This window comes from Dunckerocampus dactyliophorus, chromosome 6, assembly GCF_027744805.1.
Source record: "Dunckerocampus dactyliophorus isolate RoL2022-P2 chromosome 6, RoL_Ddac_1.1, whole genome shotgun sequence".
Lineage (NCBI taxonomy): Eukaryota > Metazoa > Chordata > Actinopteri > Syngnathiformes > Syngnathidae > Dunckerocampus > Dunckerocampus dactyliophorus.
In genome coordinates, this window is record NC_072824.1 from 25,151,484 (window position 1) to 25,164,360 (window position 12,877).

General features: G+C 40.6%; 2 protein-coding genes across 4 annotated transcripts; both read left to right on the forward strand.

The window, feature by feature from the left end:
* The first annotated feature begins 1,497 nt into the window (after positions 1-1,497).
* On the forward strand, positions 1,498-3,155 carry hmx1 (H6 family homeobox 1). Its single transcript, XM_054779479.1, has 2 exons — positions 1,498-1,960; positions 2,311-3,155. Exons 1-2 carry the CDS (start codon positions 1,633-1,635, stop codon positions 2,901-2,903), a joined length of 921 nt encoding a protein of 306 aa, XP_054635454.1. The 5' UTR covers positions 1,498-1,632; the 3' UTR covers positions 2,904-3,155.
* A 1,434-nt stretch (positions 3,156-4,589) lies between these two features.
* On the forward strand, positions 4,590-9,199 carry hmx4 (H6 family homeobox 4). Of its 3 annotated transcripts, none has more exons than XM_054779198.1 (2): positions 4,590-4,948; positions 5,023-9,199. In XM_054779198.1, exons 1-2 carry the CDS (start codon positions 4,615-4,617, stop codon positions 5,598-5,600), a joined length of 912 nt encoding a protein of 303 aa, XP_054635173.1. In that variant the 5' UTR covers positions 4,590-4,614; the 3' UTR covers positions 5,601-9,199. The 3 variants fall into 3 exon arrangements, with proteins under 3 accessions (XP_054635173.1, XP_054635174.1, XP_054635175.1); XM_054779199.1 differs by having other exon boundaries at positions 5,026-9,199; XM_054779200.1 differs by having other exon boundaries at positions 5,038-9,199.
* The last annotated feature ends 3,678 nt before the right edge of the window (positions 9,200-12,877 follow it).

Below are 12,877 nucleotides of genomic sequence, written 5' to 3' on the forward strand. Positions count from 1 at the left end.
ATTGAGGGAAATAAAAAGCTCAAATGTCTTGCCATTTGCACCAAAAGGGTAAAGACGCCCGTCAGCACTAATTTCAATCTTACAGATTATCAAATAGCAAAACGTTTACAGTATGTGATGCGGTCTACTTGTAATCTTTCTATCTGTAAGCGGTGCATATCCAGTGGTTACATGTCGAGATATCAGCTTCATTTCATTCAATTCCAAAGTGCTTGTACCCACACCTGAAGACATTTATTAAAGTGCACTTTTAAAAAACTACTCTGAACCCCTCTTTATCAATTATACTTAAGGATACTAGGCTCATACTTGCAACATAATATATCACGAATATTTGCTGTACTTATACTAACTAGAGCCTACGGTATATGACCTTCCCACTTCAGCAAAGCCGAAGTGCCCTTGTGCAAAATGCCATTCATTCCACCAAGAATATCCCGCAAGAATGTCCCGCGATATTTAAATATTAATATGGAAGATGTGCACACCTATGCAATCCAATAAAAGAAATGTATAAATTCTGCTTTTACAGATATATTAACTGTCATTTTTGATGGATACTTTTAAAGCTGTCATTTCTAAAATATGTTCAGATTGCTCTTGTTCGTTTTTGTGTTCAAATCATCAGATTGTGCAAGTGGTCATACGACATCAAGTGTAACTCACAAAATTATTAAGACGCTGTTGTTTTAATGAACTTGCTGCATTTAGTTTGACGCCACAGTAAAAGAGTAGAAATGTATTGTATACAGTTTGACTCACTATGGCACCAAAATGATCTAACCCCAAGAATCATAACGATAACCCCTGTCTGTTGGACTTCCTCCATTAACCAAGCTAAGTAACAAATCTACAGAAACAATAAATGCACTATTTGAGTTACTAAGTGACTTTCTAGTTGTATGTAATGCTGCCAAACTTTTGCATATCTTTTTAAGGTATGTTGATGATGATTCGGGCATAGATTTCTCATATCAGGCAGCAGGTTCCCTTAAAAATAGTGATACTGCTACCTGTGTACACTTTTAAGAAGCATACAGTACACAGAGTTTTTGGCTCTATATTTGAATCATTTGAGCAAATATGAAAACGCCATGTAATAGCATGTGACAGCTTCTCCAAAATGAATGTCATTTTGCATGGTCCAATAAACCACTGAAATGATAAACTGGACCACCTGGGCTGATGTGGCACACATACTGACAGGCTCCATGCTGAAATGTTCTGCCTGCTAATACATCACTGTGGTTGCCTCCTATAGAGACCACGACGGGATGACAGGGGTCTCGACCTGCAGGGGATAGCTGCTACCCTGGTGGATCTTCATTTTGATCTGCACTCTAATTGACCCAAATAAAGAGCGCTAACAGAGCCTGCGGGCCTGGAAGGGACGGGCCTGTACAGTAGCAAGTCATAAGCGCAGTGAGACCGCAATTCGCCTTTCCTTGGAAAATCCCATTTGCTATTGTGCTCGTCCAATCACTGGATGGCCTCCAGTGCTCGTTAAGCGTGACTGGACGTTTCACTGTACTACTGCTCTCCTCTCTGCCTGCACCCCAGTGACTCCTTTTCCCAGGCAGCACAGCGCAAAGCAGCGATGCTTAATGCTTGGATTTTTGCACGCTTTAACGCATGATTTTGAAAAGAAATCCCCAAAATATGCAGAAGAAGCTGACGGATAACCGGACTCTCCCAACATCATCGAGGGCGTCGTCTTTTTTCATCGAAAATCTACTCGCATCGGGTACACATGGCCGGGATTCTCTGTCCGAAAGCAGTCGAGGGGTTGCGGCGGTGCGCACAGACTCCACCAGCCTGGTCTCAGAAGCACGACAGAGCGTTATGCGCGCGGCAGATCCCGGTAGCTCCAGCTCAGCCACGTCCCCATGTACAGAGCCGCTGGTGCACTGGTACACCGGTAACACTGCTTTGACCCCCAGAGCTTTGGCTGCACCAGGCAGTGAGTATGCGTATTTTCATGGATTTTACAGTGAAAGCCGTGAAGCATCGAGTATGACTCCGTATCCACACGCAGTTTACATTATTGAACATTAGTGCTTCATGTGTTTCGTGCACTGTATCGCCTATTTGAACACACTCACTAAAAACGTCTGAAGTTTTCTAATTGTGTTTCTAAACTAATGCATGCGTGGTGCTTTGGTGTTTACATTGCAAGCAAATTATAAAGGCTATTTTTAAAAGTGCTGCTGATGTATTAATAAAATGTGTAGAAAAACAACAGCGCTGCAAAGATCTTGTCGCCATCGTATGATCTATTGTTCACATTTGGGCATTTTGGTCTCCTATCAGGTCCAACGGATAACACAAGGTCTGAGGACAACTGCTGCTCAGGATCGACCAGCGACAGAAGTTCTCCTGCCGTATCAGAACCGATAACAGACGACAGCGACGAAACCGAAAGGAAAATGAGCGACAGCAACCTGTTAGATGACACAGACGAGGCTCCAGGTGGCTTTGACGCGCGCTCTGACGCATCCTCCGAGCCAAACCCGACACGGAAGAAGAAGACCCGGACAGTGTTCAGCCGCAGTCAGGTGTTTCAGCTGGAGTCCACCTTCGACGTGAAACGGTACCTGAGCAGCTCGGAGAGGGCGGGGCTGGCTGCATCCCTTCACCTGACAGAGACCCAGGTCAAGATCTGGTTCCAGAACCGGAGGAACAAATGGAAACGGCAGCTGGCGGCGGACCTTGAGGTTGTACATATTCCAAACCAGCGAGTAGTCAGGGTCCCCATTCTGTATCATGACGGAACTGGAGCCAGTACTGCACTGGGTTTTAACTTGAACGGACATGAGATGTTCTCCAACTCCATCACCTATCCTCTGTCCTCCTTGGCCCACTCCATGAGCATATTGAGATCACAGATGAGCGGCCTGGTGTAAGGACACATCTAATTACAGTCTTTGGTTTATGTACAGTGCAGTCGTAGACAAGTGTGGATGGCATCCAAAGAAATCATGCAAAGTAACGAGTCATTTTTTTGCATATTTGTATATATACTTAACAAGTGTGTGTTTACTATTGTCAGCACATATAGTTTATTAGTGCACGCTCTCAGTGTACTATTTGAACACATCTATTTTTGTCTCCAAACTTTTATATAAAAAAAACACATACATTGTCAATATTATAATTTGTTCACAGAATAAATCATAAACAAATACTGACTCATTCATTGTTGTGCATGTTCGCATTACAGTGACACGTACAAAAGGACGAATAGAGATTTGCACAGCACAATCCAAGAACTGTTGAGTCTTTCTTTTTTTTCGTCTCTGACCGGGGGTTACATTTATTAAACTGTGAGAACTACTCACAAAAATAAATCACACAGTATACAGCAACTGCGGCGTTTGAAATAAGTGCTTCATGGGGATTATGACACTATGACTTTGGCAAAAATTGTTAAAAATGGCATTTCATTCATTTTAACACTAATGTGTAGCGTCTGCTCATTACATGTAACTATGAATACAAGCAAAAAAAATCGAATTTCGTTAACAAAGAATAAATAAGACTAGAGAGCAATAGTAAATGTTGCTATTTGGATTTTAAAAGGTGATGTATAAATAATCATCCAGTAAAAATCGAATGTGTTATGGTATGTTTTGTGAACCTGAATAAACACTAATGGTATAACTACACACAAACACTATATATATATATATATATATAAAATAACAACATTAGGTACACCAACAAAAGAGATCCAATTCAAAAGTTTCTAAATGAATTTTACCTTTACCAAAAAAGTAATGTTCAGTTTTGATCGTCATGGCCAGAGCAGCATGTAAATTAACAGTATGTTTATTATTGCATTTAGAGAAGTGTGCCTAATATTTTTCACACCCTATTCACACCAGGGAGTGGCATTTGTGTCAAACGGCAGGAGTCTATGACAGTAGGAAACAAAGTGCAGCACGAGAGCCACTTGCAGCCCGCAGCTAATTCTATTGTGGCCCTTGGCATATTCTAAAATTACCATTACAAATAAATGAGGAAAACATAGCAAAAAGGTATAAAGTAAGGAGAGAAAGTTGACATGGTGATGCTAATAACACTAAGCTGACATGCAGGCTGTTTTTTGCTTATATTTGCGTAACTTCTTAGTATGGGTTTTAGCCTTTTTTTGAACTTTGACCAAATGAAAAATATCGGTCTCTGTGGAAAAAGTTTGTACACCTTGGACATTAAATACTTTCTGGGGGGATGTAGATACAATTGATTTTTGTTGTTGTTATTCATTCTTTAAAATGTTTAGGATATGAAATTCAAAACAACCCCTGTAACTGTCTGGTGGGTGTCTAGAGAGAAGAAGGCCAATTAAGACTATGCACAAATGTGCACTATGGTGTGAAGTGACATACTAAGAAAACCCCAGGGCTGCATGAAATAGCTTTGAAGGTTTGGGTGAAGAGTAGAGAGAGGGACCTGTGACGTAGCACTCTCGCGCATCTCATCCCCTCGCTGTGGTTGGTACACACAGCTCGTTGATTGGACCAATCAGGAAGGACCGAGTGCGCCCCATCCGACTTGCTGTGTGCACTAAGGTTACACAGACAGCCTCGCCAGCCCAGCAGTGTCTAACAGTGGATGCTGCTATGGTGCGTACACCGGCAACACCTTAGTGGTGACATTAACGTCCTGATTGCGGTTTTAATGAAGAGGAGAAGTCAACGAAAGGGTGTTTACGCGTTAGAGAATATGAGTAAAGTGGACGCGCCATGTCGTTCCAGCGCCTCTCTCAAGTTCACCATTGACAACATCCTCAACCTCAAAACAAGCGGGCGCGCCACTGACAGCTGTCACCCCCCCGGAGAGCACGATGACTCGGTCACGGAGGCGAGTAAAGGCCGCAACCTGCAGAGCCACCACCAGGGACCCGGAGCCCAGCAGAGGCAAGGACCCGATTCCAGGGTTAAGGATGGTAAGAGGGATTATTTAATGTGATAACGCTTGATACGTGCATAAGTATAGTAGAATGAACCAACTGTTTTACAGCAGACTTTATCTCAGAGAACAACGGGGCGACTGCGTCGGCTGTCAGCGGCCGCGGAGACCAGAGGAGGGCGGTGGATGCGCGTTTCGAGAGCGGGGACAGCAGCTGCGACGACTGCAGCTCCACTACTACCATCACGGAGCCGCTTAAAGGTGACAGTCCCACAAAGAAGAGCAAAATGACCACGAAAAAGAAGACGCGCACCATTTTTTCCAAAAGACAGATCTTCCAGTTGGAGACTACGTTCGACATGAAGCGCTACCTGAGCAGCGCCGAGCGCGCCTGTCTGGCCAACTCTCTACAGCTCACGGAAACCCAGGTGAAAATATGGTTCCAGAACCGCAGGAATAAGTTGAAACGGCAAATCTCGAGTGAAATCGACGGACCGGTTAGCGACTTCCCAGAGACGGTGAAGCCGGTGGTGGTAGGTCAGCTCCCGGCCTTGTACAAGGAGAGCAGCCTGCTGGGGAGGTGCCTGCTGCCGATGCCATTGCCCGTCGTGTACCCGGGCTCCAACACGCCTTACCTCTGCTTCTCAAACACCAGCAAGTACTTCAGCCTCTATGACGGGGACGTATGACGCTTCCACCAAGTCTGCATGTGCAAACAGACACTTTTTCGTGACAACTTTGGAGCATTTATGGTTAAGCCGATACTGTATTTCAAGGGGCCGGATATGAGTCGTCAAATGTTTAAATTTAAGACCGCAAGTGGAAAATTAGGAACTCATTACATACAAATGACCTGTTTTGGTGTTATTTATTTATTAGCCTGCGTTCTGTGCAGGCCTAACACTTCCACCTGTACAGAGACAATAGCAGGCCTATAAGCAAAAGGTAGCCCAGCCGTGGCCTACACCATTAACATGTTATTGTTTACATGATAGTCCATTATCATTGTTATGTCAACAGCGTTTTCAGCAGCCATGCCACCAAAGAAATTAATATACCTTGCATGCATTTCCATAACGAATTTTTAATTACAGAAATTATATGTATTTTAATGAATGCCATTAACATTTTATTCACGCATGTCTATTTTTTTTCTTAAGTATCTTACGCTTACGTTATTCCACATTTGCCTCTAGGCTCATTACAGCATTTACCGCAACTGTAATTAAAACATCTTTATTCAAGAAAACATTCAGTAAAAGTGAACTGTTTTCTTTAGCTCAGCTTTCAAAGTGTGACTCCTCACAATTTGCACATTTGTATTTATCACACTTTTATTATTGCTTTTTATCAAAAGTATGTATTTTATTGTTATTTTTATGGATTTTACATGGAGTCAGACTCCTACTGACTGGCTTGGCAAGTTGGATATTTAGATTTGTCAAAGAAGTGGCAAAATGTTGATTTCATTTGTATAAGTAGGATACACGACACTATACTGTAACCGGTGTAAATACCTGGTTGGCACACAGGGGAAAAGGTCAGACGTGGAAGATGGTAAAGAAACATTGGAAAGGACTGAATGTTCGCCTGGCATGCTCAGATTAAATAACATCTAATCTTTTTTTTTTTTAAGTAACAGGACCAAAGTTATTACATTCACAAATTAGTAAATTAGTCAACTTTATTATTATCAAACTGTGATGTGAGTGTTTACCACATTGGAAATATTGTATTCAATGTATTTTCTTTTTATATATATATATATATATACGTATAAATACTACAGTATTGGAGGTGCACTTCAGTTCACCATGAATTGTATTTTTTCTATAAGCAGAAACTGAGTTGATAAACAGTTCGTATTGGAAATTTTAAATGGACTTTTCTGTAGACAAAATAAAATATCCTGGAAAATAGTACTGTAAATTGTGGCCAGCTGGTTTAAAGTGTATGGTCCTGCAGTTGTTTAACCATATTCAAGCATCCAGGTAATCTAACCAGACATATAGCCACAAACTAAGCATAATATAAATGCTGAGATGGGCAGAGCTGAGCTCAGACTGATCTGAAGTCATTCGTCATACTACACAAAGACCTGCTTTGAAACTCCAGTGAATTAAACAGAATTATTTTTTGAAAAAAAAAAAAGAGGTGAAGCTAGCACATTGTACAAGTACAATTCTTGCAATTCTAGACCACAATCAATAACGGTTATCAATGTTAAATGAAATTCAACTTAAAAATACATATGTAATGTGATTTATTTTCATCAAAAGCCCTGTATTTAAATGGAAGTCATTTGACATCATCATTGCACTTTGCCACAACACTCAGGGTGCGCACAAACCTCCACTCTAATCAATACCATGCATTCATGTAATGCAAATTGAAAAATTGTCAATCTGTACTCTTAAATATGAATCCCCTTTGCCTCCAAGTAGCAGGAAGGAACATTGTATTGCATTTGAACAGTTCTAAACACATTCAGCGGCAGTGATTTAATCATTTGTGCATTGTACCGACTGCAACTCTATGGTGGAGGAGCAAAATATGACAAAAATATAACGCTGACAACTCACCACCCATATATGGACAAAGTCAAGACAAATGTGATGGAATATTAAAGCTACTGTAATGCTCATGAAAGCGAAAAATAACATGCAAGTGTGTGTATGTGTGTGTATTAAGTGGAAAAAAGGAGGTCTGTTATATCTGGCAGGCTGTCTTCTATTGCTCACTACCCACAGTTCTTTCAGAGTGACTTTCAAGACATGGCAGGAAGATTAACGTTGTAGCAGGGCAAAAAAAGGAATTTAGGGGAGAACATTTCTACCTTATATTACATAAGCAAACTAAAGGACTTGACTTAGACTTCAATGATAGAAAAAATATCACCAAAACAACATCATGCTTCATGTGCTAATTTCTTTCTCTGCTTGCCTCCAACCTAATCCCACCTCATGTCAGCAATGTGTGTCAGAGCCCTGGTTCATGTAGTTGTAACTGAATGTGTAAAAGAGAGGGGGAGCTCAGTCAGAACCATTTGATGAGTGTGTGTTTGTATTGGAAATAGTACGATCACGTTTGTATTTCTGCACGGGTCTGCGCCTCTGTAAGGCTGAGGTCTGGCTTCTCAGAGGCAAGGAAGTGCGGTTCCTAATGGTTGGAGAGTGTATCCAGAAGTGACCAATTGTGTGCGCACGTTATGTCTGTGTAAAAGTCTCTGGCAGTTTCTTTCTGCATGACTAGTTGGGGGCCCCTTTCTCAGCTCGCCCGTTTCTTTAACCTCTGTTGACCTCTTCTAGTCATCTGACAAAGGTCGTCACCTAAGATGAATGGAGAGACTGTCCCTGAACATCTGTCTGAGAGACAACATATTCTCACCAGCAATGAATATCCAAGAATGAAAGCGTGTGTTGTGGAAAAATATCCTACATTTGTTGAGCCATAATAGCACACGCCTGCAGCAGCATACTCCACAAACATGGCAAACTGAAAACACCGGTTTGGCACACTGTGGAAACTCGGACGCCGGTTGACCCGCAATTTGAAATTAGAATTTTCAGTTTGGAGAATAAAATTTGAATTGTGTGTAATGAAAACTGTACGGGCAATATTTATATTTAACATAAGTTAAGTTAGAAAATAAAACTCAGTTTTGAAGGCGTGTCAACCTAAAGCAGCATGCTTTTTAAGATTCATAATGGTCCCACAAGTATAAACAGGACTAAGTTAGGTACTTCTATGAATGATCTTTACTTATTGTTGCTTTAGCCGGCCACTGATGGTCTGTGGTGCAGGGGTGGCCAACCTTTTTTCCTCTGAGAGCTACTTTTAAAAAATGAAAATGGCCGAGAACTACCACCTTTGTAACATTTATTTTCATAGCTTATTTCAGACCAAACAATCCGAATTTGCAATCCGACAATGTTGGCATCCGCAAAACACATTTTGTATTAAAACATCAACAAAAAAGTTTTTGTTCATCTGCATCTTGCATTTCAGTATGCACATCTTTCCAGTGCAGGGGTGTCCAACTTTCATCACTATTAAAGCTGCTTTGACAAAAAGGAGAGGTGAGCAATTTGTGTTTTGTTTGTATGGCTGGCAACATTTAAATTGTACTTTATTTACAAAGCCGATATCCACTCAAACATTGTGGTATTTTGTGGTAATTTGTCATTAAATAGAAGCATAACGTTTGAATTGAACAGTTACTGTACAAAAATACTAAGCGCTAAAGCAAACACTCATTGTGCCTTTGGTGGGCTACTCAAAATCAGCTGGTGAGCTACTGGTAGCTCAAGAGCTACCCGTTGGAGACCCCTGGTCTAGTGGATTACCCAACTTCGGTGCAATCAATGTGGGTGCAGTCACCACTCGATGAGAGTGTGGATGGTTGTCTGTCTTCCATGTGCCCTGTGATGGACTGACGACCAGTCCAGGGTGTAGGCTGCCTTTTCGTAAAGCTCTCCACGTCCCTAAACAGTATCAGTGGTAGAAAGCGGATGGATGTTGATGAATGACTTGCTAAAGTCTTGCAGTTGGACAGCTAAAGTTTGTACAACTTCAGACGAAAATATGTAATGTCAATTTTCTTAAACTTGGCATCATAACCTCCACTCAAAAAACCATCATCACTCCTCCTGTTGCTTCCTAATTCGTCATTTGACATTTTTCACACATCACAGTTACATCTCTCCATGTCACTGTTGTGTGTGAGTGACAGGAAGAAAAGCTCAAACTTGCTTGTAGAGATTTGGTGCCACCTGTTGGTTTGTGCGTACAAATCTGTAAACCCTGAATACAAGACATTCTGTCTTTTTCTGACATTTTTATAGGGAAAAAATACTGTCATGTATCAGTGAGGTATATTTCAGGCAATCACAAAGGTCTTTTCAATTTACTGAAAGATACACTACTGTTTTCTACTGTTTTCTTCTAATTATAGTGCATTGTATTTCCTGCAAACTAACACAAATATGCCAAATTATTTTTGGTGGGTGTGCTCCTCAGTCACTACTAAGATCCTCGTGTATGGATTCCTCAGTGTGTCCCAATACACCAGAGGGCAACCTGAGAACAAAACTACACGACACAGCACATTGTAAAGTAAACAACAAGGCTATTAGTTAGGGGCGGAAACCTGACACAGGAGCTCTGTGTATGTGTCACACTTAAAGACTGTTTGATGGCCTATTGATCTGATGACTTGGACCCCCAGGCCCCCTTCTCCATAATGCAAATTGCTTGAGGAAATTGAAAGACAGCAGAGGGAATGGATTTGGATAAAAGCAAAGTAATACAGAGGCAAATAGAGTTCATGGATGTGCAAGAAGACTATGAGCCATGGCCAAAAGCTAATTGCTGAGAGTTCTGATAACTACATGGCTCAATGTGTATTTGCCTCTTGTTTTACAACTTAGCAGGGGAGTCTGGTTGAGCATATGTGCAGTCTATCCCCTGAGACACACCCCCTCCACATCTTAGGCCAACATTTATTATGTTTAACAAAGTACAGGTGAGGGTGATAGAGATGTAAGGTAAAACAACCAATTTCACAGCTATCCATCCCAAGTGTAACCTCGCACTACTGTAACGTCATAGGAATTCCAAAATTAACAAGCTCTATCTTCTGGGAAGTGCATGTCATGGTAACTGTACACTGTAGTGTTGAAAATAGACTGCATAAACTAAATATTTTAAGACAGATACATGAATCGCTCGCCGCTTCAAATATCGCGCCTTGACTCCGTCATAGTTTTTCAAAAATATATCAATTGAAGAATCATTCTGTTTTGTGGTTGAACACAATTATTTTTTTTAAAAAGTGCATATTTAAGCTAATTTGATGTATTTTTGCCAAAATTAAGCATTTTCAAGCAGAAAAATGGGTAAATGAGCTAAAACAAGGCATTCAGAAGACGCATTCAAAACGCTGTGATTATATGTAGTATTCTACACTGGTCACTAGGTGTCAGTAATGTTATTTTATTATTTATTTGGTGAAACACACAGGCACCAGACCTAATCGCTGGAACAACAGACTTTTATTGAATTATCCCACCATAAACACAATAATTCCTAACACGAACTGCTGTTGCAACATTGACCTCCCTGACGTCACTTCCTGTCTGCCCCCTACTCAGCTCCACTTGCACCAGAACACATTTACAGAAGATTTTGAAAAAAAGCAAGTTAGGCCCGTTTCTATGTAAAAATGTAATTAAAACCCTTTTATATGAAATGCTGTTTTTGAACAGAAACACAGAAAAGTTTGGTAATATTAGTGCTGTATACAGCGGGGTTTTCCAAACTTTGTCTACTTAAGAGCGAATTGGAAATTGGTTCCTCCCTCTGACCTAAAATTCCTAAACTGTAGGATCACGTATTGCCGTAATATAAATAAATTAATAATTTTGAAGAATGTAACAAACATGAATCAAGAAGAATACTGTCTGGAAAAATGTGATCGTTTACAAAATATCTCCTATATGAACTCCAACCCTAAGTCTGGTAAAGGCTACAGTAGTTTACAGTATTAACATGCAAAAATATTTTTGGCCAAATTTTTTACCATTTAGCTTCCTCATTCGGATTTCTATCTATGAAATGAAACACATACACTCACACACACCAAAACCGTGTATCAATTAAAGAGCATCGTGTCCAACGCCCTCCCTCATGTCCTGTCCCTTCAGACACCCTTGTCAGGGTAATGTGCCATTAATCTACCACTGAAAACACATTATTGGCCAATCAATAGGTGAGATGGGGGCGATAAGGGAACAGAGGAAAGAGGAGAAGGAAGGAGATGGACAGGAGACATGGGAGGGATGCTCTAAGTCTGGGGGGAGGCGTACTAGCTCCACTATGTGCGGACATGGAATACTCAGTGGTTTTATACTGAATGTCAATAGAGGTCCATTAACAACAGATAGAGTTGTCAAAGTGCCCTAACTGTTACAACGAGTGGAGACAGCATTAAAACCATGAACCATGAAATGTAATAACTATTTACTAACTAGTATCAGACAAAATATTCTTGATTAGATGGGGAGACGACCATAGATGTGAAATTACACCAAGTCGCTATAAAGAGATACAGATAAATATGTAAGAAACAAATGACAGTCCATAAAGACGGAAACAAGGAATCTTGGTGGAATTATTAGTGGGGTTATTAGTATGTCTGATGCCACTTCGTACCTGGGCCTTCAGTGGGGGCTTAAGCAACCCAATCCAACTCTTAGTACCACCGCTATTATGTCACAATTAGACAAACCCTCAATAATATACAAAAACGCAATATAACAATGCATGGCATTGCAGAATTGGGGATGAATACCAATATTACTAAAGCAAGAAGTAAACATCAAAATTCTACACGACAACATCATCTGGAGCAGTTCAGAATCAATATTTATCAAATAACATGACAAAAACATAAAAAGTTAATTCAATACATCACACACACCAGTCATTCGTAAGCACTGGTCTGGAAATTTTCCAGTAGAAGTGCCGAAAAAAAAAAAACTTTCCCAGGCTGAGATATATAAAACATATTTGTTCATATAATGCACATAAAACAATGAACAACATTGTGTCTGTCTCATTTTTTGGAATCAATTAAGCACTGCGTTCATGTGATGATGTCTTCAAGGGCACTGGTAACTTTGAGTGTTAGGGAATAGGCTTTCAGATCTCAGCAAATCAGAGGATGGAAAAATACTGACATCACTGTGGGCCTGCTAGCTGGCCTTTTGAGGTGAATCTGGTTAAAAAAAAACAAACAGCCCCATTGTATGCAACATGGGCCAGCACTCCTTATTCTAAAGGCCCTGGGCAGATTACGTTGACAAATCTGAATGGACAAAAAAATTCTAACATATACATACACTACTGGAATACACTATCTAATGAAGATAATAGACTGTTAGGAATAAATTAATCGATTTTCATG

Excerpts from the sequence above, each read along its gene's own strand:
- hmx1 (XM_054779479.1), top strand. The coding sequence starts at position 1,633 with ATGATTTTGAAAAGAAATCCCCAAAATATGCAGAAGAAGCTGACGGAT. Across the intron at positions 1,961-2,310 it reads AGCTTTGGCTGCACCAGGCA|GTCCAACGGATAACACAAGG; the intron begins GTGAGTATGCGT and ends GTCTCCTATCAG.
- hmx4 (XM_054779198.1), top strand. The coding sequence starts at position 4,615 with ATGCTGCTATGGTGCGTACACCGGCAACACCTTAGTGGTGACATTAAC. Across the intron at positions 4,949-5,022 it reads CGATTCCAGGGTTAAGGATG|CAGACTTTATCTCAGAGAAC; the intron begins GTAAGAGGGATT and ends ACTGTTTTACAG.